General features: G+C 36.6%; 1 protein-coding gene across 3 annotated transcripts in view; it reads right to left on the bottom strand.

Moving 5' to 3' along the window:
• Positions 1–520: 520 nt before the first annotated feature.
• The window catches only part of rprd2a (regulation of nuclear pre-mRNA domain containing 2a), a 41,609-nt gene continuing 14,973 nt past the window's right edge, over positions 521–27,156 (bottom strand). For 2 of the 3 annotated variants that reach the window (XM_051922013.1, XM_051922012.1), the window contains 2 exons: positions 22,690–22,893; positions 2,602–7,362 (listed from right to left, as the gene is read on the bottom strand). In XM_051922013.1, coding sequence (XP_051777973.1) covers positions 4,211–7,362; positions 22,690–22,893 — 3,356 coding nt within the window. In that variant the 3' untranslated portion in view covers positions 2,602–4,210. Of the gene's footprint in view, positions 1,893–2,601; positions 7,363–22,689; positions 22,894–27,156 lie in introns of those variants that run through there. The other variant, XR_007933993.1, reaches the window with a different exon arrangement.

Genomic DNA, 27,156 nt, shown 5'->3' with positions numbered 1-27,156 from the left:
AAAGTTTCACAAATATCTAAAATATGGGAGTTTTACTTCAAGATTCATAATATCTGTTGCCCTTCACTGCACATCTCCACTCCCCCCAATCAGCTTTTTGTCACATGTTCAGTTATTTCAGATTTAAATGTCTCGAATTTTATTTGAAAAAATGTCTCGAATTTTATTTGAAAAAATGTCTCGAATTTTATTTGAAAAAATGTCTCGAATTTTATTTGAAAGATATACTAAGCCAGTGAAGGTTACTGAACCCTTTTAGCACTTACTCAAAAGATTTCTAAATTTACCTAACAACGGCATGTTTATAATGGACTGCCTCCAAACATGACCTTTTATGACTACGTTAACTAACCAGTTACCAGAAAATTCCAACGGAAAATCCAACTACCATCTAACCATTCAAATTACCAGAGTTTTAATCTGTGATGCACAAAGAATGACCATTAGCCAAAACATACTATTGCTCAGTTTCATGATGGTAGAACTATACCTATATTTTAAAAACAGATTCACACTTGCACATTGTTAAATCAACTTTTATTCACAGCTTATGTGTCTGAAAAGATATGGAAACTAATGTATACAGTATATACACTCTGGATGTTAGATACAAAATTAACCTGTTGAACGCATCTACTGTGTTTTGAAAAGATGTATAAATTAAGATGTTTTTCCTTATAATGAAGGATTAAACACTTATATTTTAAAGGTCATATATTAATATGAAAAATATCTATTATAAAACTTCAAAACAGACTATGCTATTTGAAGAATTATTGTATTACTAGTTTATGATGACAATATGCTTTAGTTAAGACTTAAAACAGTGCACATACTGTATCCAGCAACAAAGTCTAACACATTAAAGAATATATAAGAAAATCACTACATGATGTATCTGAAAATCATAAGCTTGTGTTGTTTAAAGCATTCTATTGATTCACATTTTTAATTCTAACCGATGAATTTTTTTTGTTTAGTATGCCTATACATTAACTAATAATAATAATAATGCAATCACCAAAATATCAAAACTGGCCACGGTAAGCAGGCTTGATTGCTGAACAAAAACACTTAGGCAGATGTAATATTGCACACAATAACTGTCATATAAAAAACAAAACTGCAAGCTAGCTGTTAGGGAGCACTGTTTTCTAATGCATGTGGTGTCAGAGTGCAAATATACACACACATTGCGACTTTGCTGTAAGCACTGGCAAGATCAGATGCCAAGAAGATGCCACTAGCTTTGACATAAAGAGTACACTTTAAAATTAAAAAAAAATGCACATAGTTTATGAAAACTTGTTACCAAGCAGAAATATGTTTTTGAATAGTATTCGTCTATATTAAAAAGATAGCATTCGGTTTGAAGATAAAACTATGCAAAGGGTCTTGTACTATTACTAAACTAAGACCACTACCACCTAGTTGTATTAGTATACAAACAGGCAATATACAAATACTAGTGGTGTACACAAAATTAAGCTTGAATTTTAAATGCTGTATTCATTGTTGTGGAAGGGCGACATATTTTTGACCAAATATTTATGACCAGAATGCATACTGCTGTTGAATTATGCATCAAGTGTGTAAACAGAAATGTAGTAAATAAACGAAAATGGGTCAATTTTTAAAAGATTTTCCACGCCATAAATTAATAGGTTACTAAAGCATTAAGAAATAGCACTCAACACAATAAACTAATCTGTATGTGAATGGGACAAACTAACAAACCCTGTACCTGGTTCTAATGGCAAGACAGTAAATATTTGATTAATCATCAGAAGAAAAAAAAAAATTAAGATGTTTTGGTAGTAGCAAAGTCTGATCACAAGCACATTCCTGTCCTTTTGTCTGTATTTGAAGACTGAGACGGAAAGAGTCCTCTTCTTCAAGGAAAGAAAAAAAAAGTTTATTTTACAGGTACAAAGAAACTCACAAGGAAAACTGGTTCAGCAAATTCCTTATTTTTGAAATGTATCAAAAAAATTGCTTCTTGGTTTCCATCTCTTATTTTATTAAAGTAAATACAGGTGCAACTTTCAAAGAATGCTATGTAGTATTTTGTTGAACTGTAAAGTATACCTTGTTTCATTTCACATTAAACTTTTCTAGTAGCTATGTAACCAAAACATTTGTCTTGAACTTTCCAAGCATTTGACATATTTACAATAACCTGACAACCCCCCACCCAAAAAAGTCTTTTCTTCATATAAACTGATTTACAATAATGTTCAAGGCAAATCTTCTACTTTAGAACAGAAGAATCTTTGACATTTCAATTTTTGTCAACAACATTTTACTTTTGACTTTCTTGCTTAATAAGATTTATTTAAAGGCTTATTTAAAAATAAAAAAAAGTTTCTGGTGAGCAAATGTATCTGTGTTTTACATCTTGAAATCCATTCTGAAACAAGATTAAAAAGCTTCACATTATTCAAAATAACCTAAACAAATTACACACACATACATCACTTTTGGGCAAAAGAGCAAGAACAGTGCCATAATACCTCTTCAAAGTAATGGCTTTATAGTTACAAAAGACCCTCTAGACCATCACATTTCACAAATTGAACTTGACTTGTTAAAGATCCCATTCTCCTCCAAAGCTGGTGATTTTAAAAATGTGAAATCTGTGGCACTGCAGCCATACATTTTTCTCATGTTATCTGGGCCAGAAGCATATGGTTTACAGTATATGCTCTATGGAGAGCAAAATGCGTAAGGTAAAATTAGGTGAGATTTAGACTGCAGGTACAAGCCATGTTATGTCTGCGTAAATGAAAAGGAATACTAGTACAACAAATATGGAAACTGAAGTGATGACTTCACTTAACTGAAAACAGTATTACTGAATGTCTAATTTGCATGAATTATACCAAGTGTCAAGGAAACAAACACAACAGCTATGACCTAATTAATGAATGCATCAGAAATGTGTCTGTGTAGTACGAAACACCACCCCCTAGCTGCATCTTAAGAGGGACACTTTCATTCACCTTTACTCTCTATTCAAAAGCATTTGGAAGTTGATCATATTAAGTATAAGCAGCACAAATACTAAGCAATACTGGGATAAATGAAGGATTTATTCAGACCCTGGCATTCAGGGTTTGCATTCAGAATTATTCAACCTGCCAAGAATAACTACTTCCCATGGAACTATTTTAAAGTTTTCAGGATAAAATAATCATCAAATAATTACTTTTTGTGTTTACATGGAAATAATCTAACCTAAATCTAAAGGTTTTTCAAAAATAAATGCATTCTTCCAGCAGTGGATAATTCTATATAACTATTTTATAAGAAATACCCAAATTAAAAATATGTTTTCAAAAGAGAAGGCCATTCTATTTAAAAGCTAATATTGAGTATTAGTAAATTAATTATTTTAAGCAAACCGACAGACAAAACTAAGTAGCAGATGCAAGGGGTTGCCACATAGCATCATGCAAAGTTAATGAACTGTCATAGGTATGGGGTTCCGAGTTGTGAAAAATGCTGATGTGCTGCTAATAATGCTATTTAAAAATGCTTACCTTCCAACAACAGATTCTTCATGCACCATGCTTAATTCTGAATGTAACTATTACATTATCAGAGGCAAATGTTGTCAACTTCATACAATGGCTAAAAAGCCAGTAGTATATAAGTCAACTGTCAAGGCTCTTACACACTGACACAAAGTAAAGCTGAAATGCATTTCGGGTCAAACATTCTTTTTAAGTAAACCCCCCAAACCCCCCAATCAAGTGATTAAACTATGGAGTTTTATTTGACAAATAGTTTACATAACCAGACTTAGATAATCATTTGATTCAATGGCAATATGTCAAGTTTATTTTTATTGACAGATTTTAAAATAAGTGTAGAAAAAAAAAAGAAAAAATTATGATCACCTTTTTCCTCCAGATTCTTTTATATTCTTCTCTGCGTTGACATTGCTGCAAACTCTAAGTAAGTATGTATGCACAATCCCACAGGGAAGTAGCTAGTTAGTCTTTAACAATCAGCATGTGGAACATGAAACATTGTCAACTGAAGCACACACTTGTTTAGTAATCTAATTTTGCAGCACCATCACGGAGCCAAGAGGTAATTGTAGGGAGTCTTTTTCATGAACACACTATATTTAGCCTGGATGCGTACTTGTGTGTGTGTGTCTTTTTGTGTATCACATGTAACTTATTGTCAAGATTTGCGAAAATTAATACCGGGGAGGGAAAAAAGGGCGTCTGGGAGCAAAAAAAGGGTTTCCTCCTCCACCTCTGTCACCACTGCCATAAGACATTCGGGGCCTCTTTGCCCCACGAAAGGACTCTCGTGCATTAAAATGGTGCTCCCTGGGTCTGAAGTCTGGACGGGGAGGTCGGAAAAAGGGTCCCATTGGCATCTGTGGAGGATGAGGACTAGGGTACAGAGGAGCCATAGGTTTATGTGGTAAAGGTGGTAGCAAAGGCCGGATGCCATGATCTTGTTGCAACTGTGAAGGTGGAGGAGGAATTGGGTGTTGTCCAGGGCCCTGTGGTGGTGGTGGAAGATTGTGTGCAACACCATGGAGATCATGGCATAAAGATGTGGCATTTGATGTCTGCTTTTGAGAAGATGCAGAAACAGAATTAGAAGCAGGAGGTGAAAGAGGATTACTTAATGATGGCGGTCCTCCTCCACTAAGATTTTTTTGCACATGTCCTTGAATTGGTGTTGGGCCTCCACTTTGATGATGATGTGGTGGAAGGTCCTTATTAGGAGGGCCACTGCCTCCTGCAACAAGATCCCGAGCATCAGGTGGAGGGGGCAAGCCTGAAAGAGGTCCAAAATGTTCTTTTACTGTCCCAGGCTGGGGTGCCGGACCACAGTGGTCTTTGAAAGGAGGTAGGGTTGCAGATAATGGTCCATGATCTCCTAATAAAGGAGGCAACGACGGATTAAGTAGAGGAGGGGGAGGAAGAGAAGTAGGAGGCGGTAAACCATCCTGTGCTGCAGTGAGAGGAGGGGGAAATGAATTTGGTGAGGGTGGAACAACATTCACACCACCAATAGTAGCGGTGTTCCCACCAAGGGTCATAATTGGGTCCCTGGGAGGAAAAGACAAACTATGATCCACAATCCCCATTATTCCTCCAGGCCCTTTTGAATTAGGATTTCCTTGCTTTGAGACGACAAAATCTAAAGAGGAAGGAGGTGGTGGAGGCTGAGGAATGGGAGGTGGGGGGTGTGTTTTAGAAAAAAATGAAGGTACTGATGCTTCTGGGAAGGGAGGTGGCTGTAATGTTAAAGATCGACGGTCATCGTACTGGTTCCCAAAATTAGAGAGTGAGAGCGGTTGATTAGATGAGTGGGGCGCAGAAGGAAGTGAAGTGGCTGCAGATGAAAGAGGAGTAGGAGGAGCTGCTGGACTACCTAGACCAATAGTAGAGCCAGGCAGGTCTGAAGATATCCCAGATGTAAGAGAAGCTCCAGTGCCATCGTGATAATGATCTCCACCCTCAAACCAACCAGCTGTTCCTCGTGGTGGCGCTAATGCATCTCTACTGTGCCCACGAACTCCTTTACCAATCACACGAATTGATTCAACTGTCTGTATCCTCTCTCCTGACATTCGACGATTACTATAGCCCAGTGTTTCAATAGGAGCTCCTTTACCTACTGTACTATCAGGGAGATGGTCAGAAGATGATGAAGAAACCAAAGTCTCAATTCTATAATGTTCTTCTTCTATCTGCTGCTGATCAGAATTAAAGCCTGCACCAACATCTCCTTCAGTTACTGTAGTGCTGTTTCGATTCTCACGGTCTCTGTCAGGGGCTCCTAAATGATGGTGCCCTGGAAAATCTCCATCTGAAGATTTCCGAGAACTGGATGCATTCTTTAGCATGTTTTTGAATTCAATGGTTGATGTAGCAGATACAGGAGCACTCAAAGTTATTTGTTGTGTAAGATCAGTACGCGATGAGCTTGACCCAACTCCAACTCCTGACACCATATGACTTCCAGATGCCGAAAGAGGAGAAGAATCCACATATTGTTGTAATTTAGAGGCACTTCCAAAATGTTTGTTGTGATTAGCACTAGAAGTAAAGAAATTGCTCTCACCAGGTTTAGGAGATGGGGTTTCCTCAGATGCCACAACTTCACTGCTACGGCCAAAGCCATGACTGTGCACTACCCTTGGGGGACTGGGACGACTGTTCATAGTATTACTATTGTAATTCCCTAGTTCCTGATGCTGACTAAACTTTCCTTCTGTGTCTCTGTTAAAGTTATCACCGACCAATGCAGGCGGTGGCTTCTTTGTATAATCTTTAACTTCAGAAAATGTCTGCTGTGTCTTGTTTGACAATTTCAAAATCGATTTGGATGGTTTTTTGTCCAAATTGAATAAAGCTGAAGGAGGAGGGCCTCCGTATGCATAGCCACTAGTGTGATAGTCATCATCATCTTGAAAAGATGTATCTGGATAAAACTTCTCTGATGGTGAACTGTCAGGGTTTGTTAGGGATGAAGGCTTTTCCCAGCCATCTGACTGACCTCGGTAAGAGGTTGGTGAAAGTTCACCCTGTTTAAAGGGTCTGTAAGAAGACGCAGTGGTGGTAGTGCTGGCAGCAGATGAGGAATTCTGCTTCATATCTGCAAGGTAAGAAGATTCTCGACCTTGGAGTGGGGAGCGTGTGCTGCTTGGTGTAGATGATGATCCTGGGCTTAAGATTTTTGACAAAAGAGACATAGGATCTACCATACTTCCAGAAGCAGATGGTTTGTCCATGATCTCATCTTGAGTGGGAGTACTTCCCCTCTCATCACGAACTGGGGTGCCATCAACATTGTCTACAGATGTACTGGTAGGGATACGATGTTGGCTATGGTGATAGTCTGAATTAGAGGACTGTGACTCTGACACTGGGTTATTTATAGAACTTCCAAGAATAGGGATATTAAGGTTGAGAGCATTGAAACTAGGGTTCACCTGGAGAAATTTATGAATTTTCAACTCTAAGCTGGTTGGAGAAGATGCCGAAGACAATGAAGATTCCTGCTCTTGCTCCGCAGGCTGCTCCTTTCCCTCCTTACCAAGGTAAGAACTGCTGCAGTTTGCTTGCTGAGTATGTTTGGAACCAGACCCAGACACTCCAAGGCTTTGTGCTGCAGGGAGTTTATTGGCGGAGGTTGAAGAGACTTCAGAAGCTGGAGAGTTGGAATGGAAACCTTCTAGATTCCTGGATGCAGTCAAAGACTGGGCTGGGCCCAGAGCTGAAGTTGAGGGAACACAGCTTTCTTTTGTACTGCTAGGAGTCACAGTGTGAGTGTTAGACTGAAAGCTGCTATTTCCGGCAACACTCTGAAGAAGAGAAGACAGGCCTACAAAAAATAAAATGTTAAATTACTTTTGGCATTAACTTGAATCATTCACTTTATGCAATATACCTGTATTACTGAATATTAGAAAAAACAACATTCAAGACATCACATGTCTCTTAAGAAGTTAATTATTAACCATGTTTTCACACTGGGAACAACTTGGAAGATACTGTAGCAAAAATGTTAGAATTGAGGAACATACAGTGATCCCTCGCTATATCGCACTTCGCCTTTCGCGGCTTCACTCCATCGCGGATTTTATATGTAAGCATATTTAAATATATATCGCGGATTTTTTGCTGGTTCGCGGATTTCTGCGGACAATGGGTCTTTTAATTTCTGGTACATGCTTCCTCAGTTGGTTTGCCCAGTTGATTTCATACAAGGGACGCTATTGGCAGATGGCTGAGAAGCTAGATTGCTTACTTTTCTCTCTCTTTTGCGCTGACTTTCTCTGATCCTGACGTATGGGGATTGAGCAGGGGGGCTGTTCGCACACCTAGACGATACTATCTTCACGTTGCTATCTTTTGTGCAGCTGCTTCCTGAAACGACATGCTGCACGGTGCTTCGCATACTTAAAAGCTCGAAGGGCACGTATTGATTTTTGACTGAAAAACAAACTGTCTCTCTCTATCTCTCTCTCTCTCTCCCTGCTCCTGACAGAGGGGGTGTGAGCTGCCGCCTTCAACAGCTTTGTGCCTCCGGTGCTTCGCATACTTAAAAGCCAAACAGCCCTATTGATTTGTTTGCTAGAGATTGTTTTCTCTATCTATGTGACATTCTGTGCCCCTGACACGCACTCCTTTGAAGAGGAAGATATGTTTGCATTCTTTTAATTGTAAGACAGAACTGTCATCTCTGTCTTGTCATGGAGCACAGTTTAAACTTTTGAAAAAGAGACAAATGTTTGTTTGCAGTGTTTGAATAACGTTCCTGTCTCTCTACAACCTCCTGTGTTTCTGCGCAAATCTGTGACCCAAGCATGACAATATAAAAATAACCATATAAACATATGGTTTCTACTTCGTGGATTTTCTTATTTTGCGGGTGGCTCTGGAACGCAACCCCCGCGATGGAGGAGGGATTACTGTAATTCAGAAAGAGTGTTATATTTATTCAGTCACTGACTGTACTGGCAATCTGGCTGTACAATTTAGAACACAAGACAAATATATCCTCAAGTTCACCCAAGAGTTCTACAAAGAAACTGCTGTTAAAAAGGGTAACATTTAGCCATTATGAGGATGACCTAGAGCACAGAGTGAACCAAATACATTACAGCCTCTAGATTCCACCTTAGGTCCTTGATTTGTTACAGAGAGGGCCAAAGACTCTCATGATCGGTAGAAAGCATGTATGCTATTTAGATTCACTGCTGTAATGGAACTTTCACAGTGCACAGATGGTCACAGAATCGTCACGATCAGTACAAAGCATGTAAACCATTTAGATACAGTACTGTGAAATTACTTTTTCAAATCTTTAAAGTCACATGATGATACTTATTACTGACCAAATCAGACTACAACTTAATACATTGCTATTAAACATTTTTCTGTTTAATAGACAGATAGATAGAAGGACAGTGACAGCAGTCTGTTGCTGAAGCTGCTCTTCTGTCTGGAGATGATCCTGTTTAGTGGATGCAGTGGATTCTCCATAATTGATAGGAGCCTGCTGCGCGCCCATCAATACAAAGAGGTTCAAACAAAATCAAAAAAAGGAAACGTGGGAATAGCATAAAAACTGAAAAGTGCCATGACACAATTATCAGTACTCTTTTGAATGACTCAAACAAGTTTGATTAGAAGAACTAAAGTCTTATTGCTGTGAAATTAGGCTCACGTGTGCTAAATTGCCAGTTTCAATGTGACATGAATAATGATTAAGCAATGAGAGACGGTTTTAATGCTCAAAAAGTCACTTTCATTCCAGTTTCCTTATTAACAACACAAAAATAAGAGAAAAAGCTTAAATCACCACACAAAATTATTAGCAGCAAACATTAAAATTCAGAAGTGTACAAAGCCATCTCCAGAGACTTTGGTATTCCTCAGTCCAAAGTTTGCAATATGTGCTTTATTACCACTTTTAGAAACTCGGGAACCTCTGTAGCATTCCCAGTGCAAGAACTTGGACTATTGGTAGTTCCTGGTACTTTTCTATGTACTTTTTGTTCAACCAGGAATATTGTGGGAGGGTTTCATGTCATGAATTGTGCCGACATGTTGACCAAAAAACATTTGCACTTTCTTAAAAATCTGTTAATAGTTTGGACTTTAGAGTGTTATCAAAGCAATAATCTCCCCTGTGAAGTCAGGATCTCTTCAAAGCAATAAATTGGGGATTCTCCCACATACTCCTGATCACGCAGCAGTTTGCACCATATCCCTCCTTTGCACGTGACATATTTTGCATAAAGGTTACAGTTACTGTTGTGCAGTGGGAAGTCACATGTAATTAAAAATATTGAGAATGTAATTTGCTGTGTGATGTAATCTTAAATGTCTTATCCCATTGGTAGCACCAAACGTCTTTGCTTTACTTCTATCACAGCTGATTTTTTTTTCCTGCATCTATTCTATTTAGTATATCTTTCCCTTCACACACTTCAATGGGATTCACACACAACAGACATATTGTAGCAGTCATAGGTTCTGCAGGATTGGTCAGCCACTTCATATTAATCCCTTAAAGCTAAAGAAGTCTTTTAACATTCCTGTTACATGTACACCTGGCTTGTTCTCACACACGCATTACACTCCCCCTCCCTGTTACATTATAACAGGCAACTACAGTGCATCCGGAAAGTATTCACTGCGCATCCCTTTTTCCACATTTTGTTATGTTACAGCCTTATTCCAAAATGGATTAAATTCATTTTTTTCCTCAGAATTCTACACACAACACCCCATAATGACAACGTGAAAAAAGTTTACTTGAGACTTTTGCAGATTTATTAAAAATAATAATAAAAAAAAAAATCAAGAAAGCACATGTACAAAAGTATTCACAGCCTTTGCCATGAAGCTCAAAATTGAGCTCAGGTGCATCCTGTTTCCCCTGATCATCCTTGAGATGTTTCTGCAGCTTAATTGGAGTCCACCTGTGGTAAATTCAGTTGATTGGACATGATTTGGAAAGGCACACACCTGTCTATATAAGGTCCCACAGTTGACAGTTCATGTCAGAGCACAAACCAAGCATGAAGTCAAAGGAATTGTCTGTAGACCTCCGAGACAGGACTGTCTCGAGGCACAAATCTGGGGAAGGTTACAGAAAAATTTCTCCTGCTTTGAATGTCCCAATGAGCACAGTGGCCTCCATCATCCGTAAGTGGAAGAAGTTCGAAACCACCAGGACTCTTCCTAGAGCTGGCCGGCCATCTAAACTAAACGATTGGGGGAGAAGGGCCTTAGTCAGGGAGGTGACCAAGAACCCGATGGTCACTCTGTCAGAGCTCCAGAGTCCTCTGTGGAGGGAGGAGAAGCTTCCAGAAGGACAACCATCTCTGCAGCAATCCACCAATCAGGCCTGTATGGTAGAGTGGCCAGACGGAAGCCACTCCTTAGTAAAAGGCACATGGCAGCCCGCCTGGAGTTTGCCAAAAGGCACCTGAAGGACTCTCAGACCATGAGAAAGAAAATTCTCTGGTCTGATGAGACAAAGATTGAACTCTTTGGTGTGAATGCCAGGCGTCACGTTTGGAGGAAACCAGGCACCGCTCATCGCCAGGCCAATACCATCCCTACAGTGAAGCATGGTGGTGGCAGCATCATGCTGTGGGGGATGTTTTTCAGTGGCAGGGACTGGGAGACTAGTCAGGATAAAGGGAAAGATGACTGCAGCAATGTACAGAGACATCCTGAATGAAAACCTGCTCCAGAGCGCTCTTGACCTCAGGCTGGGGCGACGGATCATCTTTCAGCAGGACAACGATCCTAAGCACACAGCCAAGATATCAAAGGAGTGGCTTCAGGACAACTCTGTGAATGTCCTTGAGTGGCTCAGCCAGAGCCCAGACTTGAATCTGATTGAACATTTCTGGAGAGATCTTAAAATGGCTGTGCAACGACGCTTCCCATCCAACCTAATGGAGCTTGAGAGGTGCTGCAAAGAGGAATGGGCAAAACTGGCCAAGGATAGGTGTGCAAAGCTTGTGGCATTATATTCAAAAAGACTTGAGGCTGTAATTGCTGCCAAAGGTGCATCGACAAAGTATTGAGCAAAGGCTGTGAATACTTATGTACATGTGATTTCTCAGTTTTTTTTATTTTTAATAAATTTGCAAAACCCTCAGGTAAACTTTTTTCACGTTGTCATTATGGGGTGTTGTATGTAGAATTCTGAGGAAAAAAATGAATTTAATCCATTTTGGAATAAGGCTGTAACCTTAGAAAATGTGGAAAAAGTTAATACTGTGAATACTTTCCGGATACACAGTACTTTGTCTGCTTCTTAGCAATGCTATCCACTGTATATCTGGCTATAAAATAAAGTCTCTGTAGAATCACTGATTTCATCTGTCAGTCTAATCTATGTAGTATCATGGTATTAAGACATAACACTTGGTTGTTAGCATTGTTCAAGTCAGATATGAGCTTATCAGATGAAGTTATCTGACTTTTCAGGCTTGGAGTCTTCTTGGTAAAATGTTTTTCTATATAGCTGATGATTGTGCTTCAAGATTGAATTTGTTACACTGGCTCAAGAATTGCTGCCAAAAGCCATTTTTGGGAATAATGTTGATTGCTTTATCATTATACGCAGGCTTGGTGTGATCCCCCTAACCATTCATTATTAATTTCAATGAGGATTGTTTATGCAGTTATTCAAGCAACCAAGCCAAGCTATGTTTAGCATGTGCCATTTACGCTAACAGTGTCTATTTTGTTTCCAGATGCAATCCAGGAAGACTTAAAATTGCCAGCACATATTAACTCAAAAGAACAATAAGATGATTTCAATCAAGGTTAAGAATTTTAACCATTGCTTGATTAGCTTATGTGAAGTCAATAATATCTCTCATTCATATAAAAACAATTCTTTCATACACAAGTATTTTTGCAAACAACATACTGGAAACAAGGAAGGAAAAAATTCTGGAGCACTTGTTATACGATAAACCCAAAAGGAAATCATACCACTGGTTACAGGAAATTTGACTAAAACACTACTTTCACAAGCTAAGGATTTTTGCAGATTGTTGACTAAACTAAAGTCCTAGTGCTAATAAATACATGAGAATTGCAGAGTAACAGTTGTAGTACATTGACCGAACATGAATCTAAGAATTTCTCTGTACTCAATACTTCTAATAGTCTTACTTTCCCTTAGGGTTGCCATAGTAGTATTTGAACTTAATAAATTCTAATGTGGTTTACATTCAAAAGTGAACATTTGGAGAGTTTTGAAATGTTATGGATTATGATACTCTGAATCGTGGTGTGTAAAATTGCAGGATTTTCTACACTACTATTCCCAAATGTGTATATCAACAACAACTATGGTCGTCCATGAAGTGAACAATCTTCTGTCAAATTAAAAGTGCAAGGTGGCCTGCTGAGGCTCTCATTCAACCAAAAGAGGTAATTGGTAAGCAGAGACTAATTTTGTACTCTTCACAAGCTGAGGCAACTACCAAAGTGAATATGGAGAAGCACATAATCTGCTTTATGTTTGTGTCATTCAACCTGTCACACTTATTGGAGCTGTGGAAATTTTGTGCAGAGGGTGGGGGAAAGAATTATGATTGGTTAAATGCCATTATTTTTTTTTCCATGTTGCTGCCAGTGGCTAGAACAATGCAACTACAAAGCCATCCATCAATTATAGAGCTTACTTACATCCACAGTTTAGATTTCAAAATCTCCCACTGAAAAGCTTAATAAATCTGCAAACTCATCTATCTTAAGATAGAGAAACACTGTATGCGACTTCAACTATGAATTAGTTTACTGTTTCAATAGTACCTTCATGGTGGTGAACTGATCCCCAATACAATTTAATTGAAATACTAGCAGACTGCATGCTGGGGAAGGAAGTTGTGCCAGAAGCTGCTTGCATGTGCTGTGCTGGCAATCTTCCACCACCGAGTCCAGTCATGCATGTGCGAAGAAACCTCTGCATTAGAAAATTATTTCTGCTTTATGAAGTCTTCCTAACTGCTTGAGTACAATACTAAAAGACCCAGGACATTAGCATCTCACTCCTCCCGATGCTTTAAGTCATAAAAGGCAACTCAAATCATTCTTCCTAACCATAAAAGTATAAAATGTTAGTAAGCAAACAAAAGGTTTCCTAGATAAAGTATGAATGAAGAACCCTGTGGCATGTAAACCGTTATGCACAGAGTAACATTACCTTACACAAAATAAGCCTCACAGCTGCCATTATATACAGATGACTTGCTGTTTTACTGACACTATAATTTACCATCAGAGTGCCACATTTACCTAGTATCCAAAATAGTCAGTTGCTGTAATAAAATTCGCCTTTTACTTATGTTATTTCCTAACATACATTATAAATGATCAGCTTCGCATGTCACATTTCATTAAAATTACAATGGCCAACAATGTTCAAGAAAAGAAGGAATTATATATTTTTTTCTTTTTTCAATTGAAGTTATTTTAATTGGTTATTGCCAATTGTCACTGTGTGTGATTATAGTGGGTATGTATGCGCATGTGAGTGAGAATGGTGACTGTGATGGACAAGTTCTGACCAGGCCTGTTTTTCAGCCCTTTCCCAATCTTGATGGAAAAGCCTGTGGCCCCTAAAACCATAAAAAAGACTGAAAAGATTTTTGAACCTAGCTATTGATCTAAGACCACTGATGGCTACAGTGCCTGGATAGTCCTTGAACACATTTGAATGTCACACCATGCTTACACTTCCTAACTTGTTTATGAGCTGGATCAGTCAGAGTCTTTACTTAATATGCATACTCAAAAACGGAGTGTACTACAGTAATCCCTCGCTATATCGCGCTTCGCCTTTCGCGGATTTTATATGTAAGCATATTTAAATATATATCGCGGATTTTTTGCTGGTTCGCGGATTTCTGAGGACAATGGGTCTTTTAATTTCTGGTACATGCTTCCTCAGTTGGTTTGCCCAGTTGATTTCATACAAGGGACAATATTGGCAGATGGCTGAGAAGCTACCCAACTTACTTTTCTCTCTCTCTTGCGCTGACATTCTCTGATCCTGACGTAGGGGGATTGAGAAGGGGAGCTGTTCGCACACCTAGACGATACGGACGCTCGTCTAAAAATGCTGAAAGATTATCTTCATGTTGCTCCCTTCTGTGCAGCTGCTTCGTGAAGCGACATGCTGCACGGTGCTTCGCATACTTAAAAGCTCGAAGGGCACTATTGATTTTTGATTGTTTGTTTTTCTCTGTGTCTCTCTCTTTCTCTGCTCCTGACGGAGGGGGTGTGAGCTGCCGCCTTCAACAGCTTTGTGCCGTGCTTCGCATACTTAAAAGCCAAATAGCCCTATTGATTTGTTTGCTTTTCTCTCTCTTTCTGACATTCTGTGCTCCTGACATGCACTTTTTTGAAGAGGAAGATATGTTTGCATTCTTTTAATTGTGAGACGGAACTGTCATCTCTGTCTTGTCATGGAGCACAGTTTAAACTTTTGAAAGAGACAAATGTTTGTTTGCAGTGTTTGAATAAAGCTCCTGTCTCTCTATAACCTCCTGTGTTTCTGTGCAAATCTGTGACCCAAGCATGACAATATAAAAATAACCATATAAACATATGGTTTCTACTTCGCGGATTTTCACCTTTTGCGGGGGGTTCTGGAACGCAACCCCCGCGATGGAGGAGGGATTACTGTATTGTATAATAATGCAAAGTGAATTGTTCATAATTTTTATGTGTAGTTGAGTTTATCCGAAAAGTGATTCAAAATGTGCTACATAAAGCATATTTGAGTAATTAGCAGAAAAATGAAACAGTAACAAATGATGAGCAAAATTAAAAGTAAAGCGTAATAACTTTCATTGTATTTAGGCCTACGGGTAAATGAAAACAAGCAGCACAACAAAATGTCACCTGAAATAGTACCTGAAGGTTGATACAGTCTGTACAGGCGTATATGCAGGGCTTGAATTTCAGCAGAAAATAGTGGAATAATTAAAAATGTGGTTTTCAGTTAGCTCTTTGTAGGCAAAAAAAAAAAAACCTTTTGTAATTACAATTTTAATTCCATTAGTGAATTCAGTGAAGTAAAAACATGTGACTCCAGCATGTGTGGAGAGCACAATAATGTGACTAAACAACTGAGTATTACAAACATTTTAATAAATTTGTTCTCATCTTGTCAATGTTGTGAGCATGGATACAGCTGTCCAGATCAGGATTTCACTTAGCACATGCCTTAACAGTGCACGATAGAGGAATTAATCTGGGACCTTCAGCAGTTCTACACACAATTACATATGCTCATATGATGTCATTAGATAATGTAATCAGCATTGTCTTAGGAATATGCAAATAACGCTAGCGTGTCCAGAAGTATCTCTACACGTGCAGTGCCAACTATAGCTGAAGGAAGTAAAAACTGGGGAAGTTCCAAATGCCCATTTCTTTACTTGCGACTAGTCAATAATGGGGATAATATCAGCTGCTTCATATACTTATTCTAAAGTAAAACGTTTTTAGTTTAACAAAACTTCTAGTTTTAGTCAGAACTGAAGCACATGGCAAACGTCTTTATTCATAAAACACTTACTGTGCATCTCATTAATTATGCACTTCTATTAACACAGTTGGCAGGGCTGCCAAAACATTATACTTCATTGCTAAAAACACAAAATTTGAGTCGCTGGTTGGATATTTTTAAGCCAATAATAGCTAAAATGTGATAAACTTAGTAAAAGCACAATCAACAAAACTATAATTAGCACGGGAGAAGTCTCCAATTAAAGTAATTATAAGTACTGCAGCTGAGGTCAGTTCTACTCAAATGAAATTCTAAAATAATGAATTACTCCTCAAATGACTAGTTTCATTACAAAAAGGTTGTCTTAATGTTGGAACAAGCTTATTACATTTAAGCTAGATTAAAACAAGTACTATAACTAAAGGACAGGAGGCTGAAACTTGATTGTCTTTACATTATTATTTTAATGAGGACTGTTAGCAGAAGTGTATGTTAAATTCAATCATGTTTATATACATTTAAGAAAGGTTGTAAAAACAAAGCTCATAATAGTTTGCCAGTGTTATATATTTCTCTGCCAAGCAAGAGAAGTTCAACACGCAAAAAAAAAAAAAAAAAAAGACAGGTAAGATGCAGAAGGTGACAGGATTTTTTGCCTTTAATTAACATAGAACTTTTATTATTGTTAAAGGGATGCAACATCCAAAAACAATATATTTTATATTTTGCTTACCCAAGCCAAGAGAAATGTTTTTCTCATGTATTAAGGCATAAGGGGAAGAGAAAATTTTATGATGTAATAAAACCCAATGATGACCAATGTTTTACATCGGTAAACAATGTGAAAAACATTCATGGTAAAAAGAAATAAAAATTTACTGTTTTCTATGTTCCATAATCAATAACTCAGTTATCCAGTCATATGCTCAAAACATGTAAAACAGAGCTGACAGAAATTATTAACTTGGAAACGTTAGACTATTTTATCAATCTAATGACTTTGTCTAAATAATTCAAATAAGCACATGAATTTTGGGCTGTTTTTGAATATTTGAGTAATATGAAATGTAGATTTTGAAAACATCAGGATATGAAAAAACGCAAGTAAAATGACTAAAAAATGAAGATAAAGATGACAAAACAGTTGTTAATAAAATATTTAAGTAAAAAAAAAAAAAAAAAAATACAGTCCTGATTAATAACGGACATGATAACATAACTTGGTGTCAGCAGTTGAACTTGAAAGAAGATCAAATAATTAGTTCATGTTTGCACTGCAGACTTGGTACAGTTTCTCGCTTTGTTCTGAAGGGCCACTGATTATACAATGCACATTTTTAATGAATTCCCTTTGCCTGTTATTGCCATCATCATACATAAGCATGTATTTATTATAAAAAAATAATAGTGGCAAACTGGGCTTTATCTGCATAAATCCATTCATTTTAAATGCTTTCAGCATGGGAAAAGTACTAAAAAAAAAAAATAAGATTTATTAATATTACTATTATGTTCATCTGCAATTTTTCCTCTTTTTCAAAAGCTACCTACTAGATGTCTTAATCAGTAGTTTACCATGCAACTCTATATTAATAGTCCTTCAAAAATGACATGCAAAAGGGTCTCTGCAACACACAAATTAATTCACTCAAAACTACTTACTTTGGTACAGTTGTCCATCACGTCATCCAATTCACTCCAGACATCATCTTTCTCATGAATCACACACCCAACTTGTGGAGCATATGTACTAACAACATTCACCATCACACCTCCAATTTCCAGCTTCACAATCATTGAGAAATACAGTAAAAGTTTGCATCTTGGAGTCACCAAGTCTCCAAAACTACCATCAGAAGTTCCCTCCATGCCAAAAGATTATTTGGAAGGCATACCAGAAAAAGCCTTTCATGTAATTTAACCACAAATGGAAGCTCCTGGAGTTTGGTAAATGCTAATGGAACTTTTATTCCACCCATATTCTATGGTCAGAAGAAGTGAAAATTGAGTTTTTTGGAAATAAATATACAAGGTGGGTTTGGGTAAATGGAATCAGGAAACAATACCATGAGATTTTAAATTTAAACCTGGCTGTCTTTGCCATGAAATAAAAATTGGGTTGTCACTGGATCTTCCAGGAAGACAATGTCCAAAACATATGTCCAAATCAAAACAAAAAATACGGTTATAAAGTAATACAAAATCAAGTTTCTGCCATGGCCATCTCAGTCCCTAGACCTAAACCCTATTGAAAGCCTGTGGGGACAGCTAAACAGAAATGGGAGCAAGAGAGGACCTAGGATGATTCTGTAAAGAGTAAATATTCTCAGATTGCCTGCTCTGTATTCTCCATCCTTATAGGAGAAGATTAAACTACATTAGCTGCTAATAATAATAACAACATTCACAAAAGCAGAAGAAAACAAAATTCTACCTCAAATATTTCATCAAGCATTAATTGCCATTTTTCCAAAGAAAAACCGGACTTACTACAATATGCATCACACAGCCCAATTTCACTTCTGAATGATGCGAAGTTACTCCCCAAAGCTTTAGCAAGAAGGACTAAGAAAGTGCTAGCTTCAAACCCTCAGCATTTGTTTAACGTAAAATACTCCCCCACAAAATCTAACACACCAGAGATTCTATTATCTTTAGATGCAGGGAAAAAGCCTTTGACAGAGGTGAATGTGATTATTGATTTACCCCTAATTCACACATTTGGGTTTGCACTAACATAACTGCATGAATAATATTACTTTATACTGATCCAGAAGCTTCAGTTCATATTAACAACATGAACTCAAGACTACTTCAAACTAGAATATGGTATTCGAAAAGGGCACTCTTTTTCAACACTGCTTTTTGCATCAGCTGATATGGTACTTTTTATATCAGACCCACAAATATCTTTTTCATTAGTCCTTAACACATTAACAGAATTTAAAAAGACATCTGGACTCTGAATTAATTTGAATGAAAGTGTGTTTTTTCCAGTAAACTCTAGCATCTATATACATATTTATATACATACCTACCTATCTATCCATCCATCCATCTCTACTCTAGAGAGAGAGTGAGAGTGAGAGATCTAAAATCCTAAGCCTAAAAGAGCAACGATTTTGTGTGACATTTTTATGTCACTTTTTTGGCACACTTTAATTCGGGCGTATTTTAAAACCTACATATATATGTTTGGTATCATTCTTTTCAGAATGTATCGAACTTTAATGTGATGTTGTTAGATTTTCAGATTCTTATTCTGTTTTTAAAATATAAACTGAAATATCAAGAAAGTCGTGGTTTATAAGAATGTCAGTTAAAACAAATGGATTGTTTATTTAGTCTCTTATAAAAACTCATCAAGCATAGTGGACCTCAGTTTAACGGGAATACTCAAATCGGTAAGAGAATATTTTATTCTCATTTCATGATTTTTTACTCCGTTAAATAATTTTTCTTTTACATATTTATATAATTTTGAGATTTTTGACTCTGATAAATAATTTTTCTTTTCTACATTTACAGATTTTACTAATATTTTGGCTGCAACTAGGGGTTGGGCACCGGGGAGCTTGCCACCCTAGTATAAACTTATATTAAACTTGCCACCCTAGTATAAAATTATATATACTTCACAAAGAGAGGAGATAAATCCCCGTATCATAAGTAGTTTTTATTCCTGAGCTACATGATTTCATCTTCTTCCTTTGTGGATCTCTAGCTGCAAATATGCAAACCGTATCACAGAGATTATATATTATATATATATATATATATTATATACACACACATACATACTAGTCATTTAGCCCGTTACAATAACGGGCGCTAGAACAGTAGTGCATAAACATTAGTAGGAACAGTCTATATTAAATGACAAGGGACTTTGACCTCATTCTTTTTGTTGGTCGTATTTTTCTTTCTTTCAGCCTTTCTTTTGTTGATGTTTACTTGCTGAGCTGACCGTTCTTCGTGGGCTGCCGCCGTGTATTGTGTGTCTTTAATTTTCTGTGACAGTAATACTGTCTTGTACGTCCGTAATATACCTTTAATTTTCTCTGGCAGTAATACTGGCTTGTATGTGGCTGTAATATGCGTCACTGTATTGTGTACCTTTAATGTCCTCTCACAGTAATGCTGGTTTGTATTTCCGTAAAATGCCTCTAACTTTCTCTGGCAGTAATATCGCGCATCGCACCGTGCCCCGCGCATGCGCACTTTACCAGAAGCCACATACACAGTGGACACACAAAGGGATTTTGTTAAAGAGGATGTATGTGTGTGTGTATGTATATATATATATATTATATATATTATATATATATCTATCTATCTAATATATAATATATATATATATATATATATATAATATATATACAGTCCTGATCAAAAGTTTAAGACCACTTGAAAAATGACAAAAAATCATATTTTGCATGGTTGGATCTTAACAAGGTTCCAAGTAGAGCTTCAACATGCAACAAGAAGAAATGGGAGTGAGACAAAACATTTGTTGAGCATGCAATTTAATGAAAACAACGATTAAACTGAAACAGGCTGTTTTACAGCTGATCAAAATTTTAGGACCACATGCCTTTAAAAGGCCAAATATGTGCAAAGATGTGGATTCATTGTCATTTTCTGTCAGGTAGTCACACGTTCTGATGGCAAAGGCAAAAAAAACTCTCCCTTTTTGAATGTGGTCGGGTTGTTGAACTGCATAAGCAGGGTCTCTCACAGCACGCCATCGCTGCTGAGGTGGGACGCAGTAAGACAGTCATTTGGAATTTCTTAAATGATCCTGAGGGTTATGGAACAAAAAAAGTCAAGTGGAAGACCCAAAAAAATTTCACCAGCACTGAGCCGGAGGATCCAATTGGCTGTCCGTCAAGACACTGGACGATCCTTGACCCAAATTAAGGCTATTACTGGTGCTGACTGCAGCCCCATAACCATCAGACAGCATCTGAGACTGAAGGGCTTCAAAAACCAAAAATGTCTTCAAAGACCTTGTCTCCTTGAACGCCACAGAACTGCTCGTTTGCACTTTGCAAGAGAGCACCAAACATGGGACATTCAACGGTGGAAGAAAGTTTTATTCTCTGATGAGAAAAAATTTAACCTTGATGGTCCTGATGGTTTCCAATGTTACTGGCATGACAAGCAGATCCCACCTGAGATGTTTTCTACGCGCCACAGTGGAGGGGGCGCCATAATGGTCTGGGGTGCTTTTTCCTTCAGTGGAACAATGGAGCTTCAGGAAGTGCAGGGGCGTCAAACGGCCGCTGGCTATGTCCAGATGTTGCAGAGAGCATTCCTCATGACTGAGGGCCCTCGTCTGTGTGGTAACGACTGGGTTTTTCAACAGGACAACGCTACAGTACACAATGCCCGCAGGACAAGGGACTTCTTCCAGGAGAATAACATCACTCTTTTGGCCCATCCTGCTTTTTCAAGTGGTCTTAAACTTTTGATCAGGACTGTATAAATGATGCCCATATGCTTAGGTCTGAAATGTGTCGTTTTGAACTTTCTGCGAGTGGTTCTTACCACTTGGGAGAAATGTTCCCACTCACCTCATGGAAACGCTTGCATCAAGCATGCCGCAACGAATTTTTGAAGTGATCAACAATAACGGTGGAGCTACTCAGTACTGAGTTCATGTTTGGAAGTTTGATTTCTGTTTTGGGGGGGTTTACGGGTTTTTTTGGAGGTGTGGTCTTAAACTTTTGATCAGCTGTAAAACAGCCTGTTTCAGTTTAATCGTTGTTTTCATTAAATTGCATGCTCAACAAATGTTTTGTCTCACTCCCATTTCTTCTTGTTGCATGTTGAAGCTCTACTTGGAACCTTGTTAAGATCCAACCATGCAAAATATGATTTTTTGCCATTTTTCAAGTGGTCTTAAACTTTTGATCAGGACTGTATATATATATATATATATATATATATATATATTATATTATATTATATATATATATATATATATATATTATATATATTATATTATATATATTATATATATATATATATATATTATATTATATTATATATATTATATATATATATATATTGTATATATTATATTATATATATTATATATATATATATATATATATATATATATATATTATATATATTATATATATATATATATATTATATATATTATATATATATAATATATATATTATATATTATATATATTATATATATATATATATATATATATATATATATATATATATATATATATATATAAATTATAGATAAATTATATAACATACACATATAAAAACCTGATTAAGTTTACAGAAGTGTAAACTGCTTTTTCAATTTCTTTCAATTTAATCTCATCACTTCATTTCTCCCAACAATCCCATTTTTGTCAATGGCTGTGTTCAAGTGTTACATTCATTTTAAATGTTGAAATTAGGCCCTACTTATTTGAACCAAAATAACTCTGTCAAAAGCATGTTAACAACATACAAAAACACATGGCATATATAACAGTATCTAGAATATTCCACCTGCTTTTAATCTGTATAAATACATTTAAAAAGACTACTTTTTCCTTGTAACATTGTCAGCTGCACTGGTGAAGTCTTCCCACTGTTGTTAAAACATGGTTATGAATACCTGAACATACCTTGTAGACCAGTTCCTGTCTGAGCCTGAGTTTTAGACAAGACTGAAAGAATGCTCTCTGGACTGATGTCTACTTTAGAGAGTATGCTGGCTAAAGAGTTGGCACTGCTAGTTGCAGGTGCCTGAGTGGATGTCTTCAGTCCACTTGTCAAATCTTTGGGTGTTGTGGGAGTTCCAGGTGATGGACGAGAAACAGGGCTAACGCCTAGAGGAAAAAAAAAAAATGATGATGAACATTACTCACAAGAACAAATGCTTATTTCTACACTTCATCGTTGGACAAAAAAAAAGTGCATTACAATCCTCCTTCAGAAAAATGTTCACATCCTTGAAAGCATATAAATGAAGCATGTCAAAAAATTCATATTTCTCTCACGGTGAAGATGTAAACGGAATGTGACTAATCAATTTTTATCTTACATAGCTCTACTATAGTAAATTCTAACTCAATGTATTTCATTAAAAAAGGAATACTAACAACATTTCATGACAAAATTTAAGCATGATGGGCATTAGACTTGAGCTCAACTTGCATTTATGGGAGGCAGGCAGCTAAAATAACCGACAGTAATAAGATCAGAGGTCGACAAATATTCTAAAAACTATGTTCAATGAAAAATATACTAATACTAGTACTAATACTAATATACAAGTCTTTTTAAAAAAATTTCCCCCAAACATTTATTTCTATAGAAAGAGGAATTTTTAAAATCAGTAATGTGAAAAGTGTGAAAGCTATCTTTAGTAGGCTATATTGTAAGGCTTAAGATTGATGGCGTCTGCTAAAGCAATGTCAATGAAGATCTAAAATTATCTGGTTTGTCTTTATGTTATAAAGATGTTTTAGAGGAAGTATTAAAGACTAGTTAGACTTACTTGTTTTAGTTCAGTGGGGAACCAAAGGAACTGGGAAGATTTGCCTTTCCTGTATGCATCTTTTAGTGTGTGTATTTGATTATTTTCTGTCTTTTCCCAGTTATTCATTCTGGAATTCTGTGAAGCACTTTCAGCATGAGAAAGGTGCTATAAAAATATTATTATTACTTTAGTTGACTTAAATGGTCCTTAGGAAATGAAACATCACAGCAGAAATACCCACTGTTAATTTATAAAACTGGGCCAACAGAAACACCTTTACTGGTTTCAGTCTGAAAGGTATATGCACATAGATTATACCATGATATAAACCATATCCGTGATAATTTTTATACCAAGATACACATTTTTGGCCTTCCATCCACCCTTAACTGGCAGAGATATTTAATATTTAGCAGGCTTTATAAATAACCTGCCTGCATAAGTCAGAAGTACTTGAATCAAAGTTTAATATTCCCAGGGCTGCCAAACAAAAGCCTGCTCCTTGAACTGATGGATACTGCAACACCATGAGTGATACACTTTTCAAAAATATTCAGAAGATACGTCTCTCTATAGTTCTCTCTATAACAAAAATAACAGTAGAAAAGGTTAGAAGTTTATAAAACTAAATTAGAAACTGACCTGACCTCCTGAATTATAAAAATAGCACACACATAAAAAACTAATTTAAAAAACTGAACAAAAAATAACATTTGTCAATACATACAGTGGAGGGGGATTTAAGAGTGCAGTGGAATGCACTTGAATTAAGTAAAGCTCTAGCAACATGAAACTGATGTTGGTTCGAGAGCTTAGTTTTGTTCAGATGAATTCTTATAGTTTGATATGTTTTCCAATATTTTTTGCTTCTTAGATTGTTTTCAATGTCAAATTAAAGAGCCCCAAACAGACCAATAGAAACCAAAAGAAAAATAAACATCTATTATTGTCAACAGCACAAAAAGTGAAATTATTCCAGAGAACTGATTGTGGTGTGTCCGTGCAGCCTCTAACTAAAGAACAAAAATACTCGTACAGAATGTCTTCTTTACATTTTTGAATGCATTAATTTATCACACTAATTGCTTGTTTGTGTTCATTTTTATTTTGGGTCTATGAGAATTTTCAGCATGGGTGCTGTTTATTCTGAGACATAATTTCTGCTAGATGTATATATTTCATTAAAGGTTTTCCATTTTTCTATAGCAGTCTCAAGCTATTTACTAACTGACTTAATTGGACAAACTCATAAACCATGTGCATAAACTTAGTGTGCCTGTAACTAGTACGCAAAGCCAGAGCAAACTTAACTTTGGCTATCAAAGGAACACAACTGTTGCACTGTAAAAATGAAAAACCAATGACATCAAATAAACTGTAAAATTTTTAACAGGATGTGTTATTAACAATGAATTAAAATCTGTACAGATGAGTAATATCAAATTATCAGAAACACAGAGAAAGTATTTAAATCAATTATATTGCAGTAAAATGTAACATACATGATCATAATAAATGAAATACTTAATTTCTCTGTAAAATCAAGATGTCCAAATGTATGGAAACATTGTGAATGGTTTGCAAATAATTCCTCCAATTCAGGGGCTGAGCTAAGAAAACCCTGAATAACTCATATTGCTGCTTTAATTCTTATAAAAACAACACTACATTTAATGGTTAAAGAACATACATGACATGCAAACCATAACGCTAAGTTTATTGAGCAATTAGAAGGTGATGACTTAGAATGAATATAACTTCACTAACCTGATGCACAAATGTTGGAATAAATTTTAAAATTATAGAAGGGGGGGGTCAATAAAGAGAAAGACTGTAATCTTGAGAGAGTAATGTTGAGAAGTGCTAGCTAGAAGGAATTGGAGGCAATGAGATTACTTGAAAATAATGGAGAACAATATTGCAGTGAAAATGCTAACAGTATATAAAGTGAGTAGAGGCCTAAAGTACAGTATAAAACTTGCTTACTCTAAGAAGCCATTTCTTACGCAAAAGTCGAGATTTATAAAACAAGAACTTTGCATGGGAATTGGCTTAAATTAACAAAGTTTTGACTATCAAGCACTACGGAAACTTTTTTAGTGTTGGCATTTTAGCAAATCCAGTTTGCAAGAAAATGAACAAAAAAGTCCTGTTTCATTGTGTATTTCAATGATGCATCAGGCACATTCTAATGTCTGTCAACCTATTCATCTATCCTTTTTCTAAACACAGTTGTTCCAAACCTGTAATAGAAAAGGGACCATATGATTTCTGCATGATAATCTCCGTAATGTAGGCTGCAATTCAACGCATCCCAAAAGGTTGGCTCTAGGGCATCTAAATTGGCTAAATCAGTCATCATCATGGAAATGAACAACAACAATATCATTAATGATATTTAAATGACAGAAAACTGTGTTTTTCTGTTCTTCTGTGTATTTTAGTTGTGGCAAAATAAGCACTTATTTAAGAAGTCTGAAAATGTACAAACATCATAATATTCTGGTGCAGTTTAGTTAATTTGAAAGTTGGAGCATTCTTTCATTTATTTGGTTCATCAAAGAAACGCAACATTTTTGATTTTTTAAATATTTTGCCGCAGGGCAAGCATCATGTGCTATGGAGAGTTGCTCAGACCACCAGGCTGCTATTTGAACAGGGAGCCATAAGATTCATCCACGTTTTTAATTGCTCATGACGACTACTGATTTTTTTGCTGACAGCATGTGTAAAAGTTATTCAAGTTGAAATAACTTCTCTCAAGTTAAATCTGAAAACAGTGAACCTAGCTGTATTTAAACTGAGTACTTCTCTATCTGTTTTATGAATTCAAGACATACAAGTGACAGTTGCTTTGGTCAGGACTGATTATAGTATTCATTGATCCATGTATCCTCTTAACATGTAGCTGGAGCTTACCCTAGCAAAGAAATAAGCAGACACAGGCAGGTGTAACACCCAGATAAGGTTTCAGCTCACTGCATGCAACAACACATAAATCGGGATGATTGAGCACTGGCAATTCACCTAACCTGCATGCATTTGGACTGTGGAAGGAAACCAGAGCACACATTCAGGCCCACATGCATAATTCAAAGAGGGAGCACTTGGGTTGCAATCCCCAGAGTCCTTGCTACAAGTCAGCAGCACTACAGCTGCATCGCTGTGCACCTAATTTATTGATTAACATTTATATTAACTGTGGCCTTAAAAATGGAGGAAAAATGTTTAGACTTATTTCAGTAACATAGTGCATCTGTTGTGGGGGCCAGGCCTCCAAAACCACCTTACAAAGTCCACCAAATGTGAGTAATATTTCAAGCGCACATTTACTTAAGTTTCATCTCTGTTTGTTTTCTCATAATTTGAAAGATGTCATGCTGGAACATGAGCAAAGGTTATATGGTTAGATGATGAATATTCAAAAAAAGACTTTTTAAGCTATACATGGTTACAGGCTGGAAGTGATGGCAAGTAGCAAAAGGCAGGTACACAAATGCATAGTATTAAGCTGATTTGAGATTTATAAAAACTTGATGTGAAACCTGGTCAAGTCTAGGTATGGTTTAATAATCTGTTTTTGTGTGTGTGAACACTATGTTTGCCTTTC

Source organism: Erpetoichthys calabaricus, unplaced genomic scaffold (assembly GCF_900747795.2).
Source record: "Erpetoichthys calabaricus unplaced genomic scaffold, fErpCal1.3, whole genome shotgun sequence".
NCBI lineage: Eukaryota > Metazoa > Chordata > Cladistia > Polypteriformes > Polypteridae > Erpetoichthys > Erpetoichthys calabaricus.
Note: the sequence above shows the minus strand (reverse complement) of the source record. Positions and strands in the feature narration are given on the sequence as shown.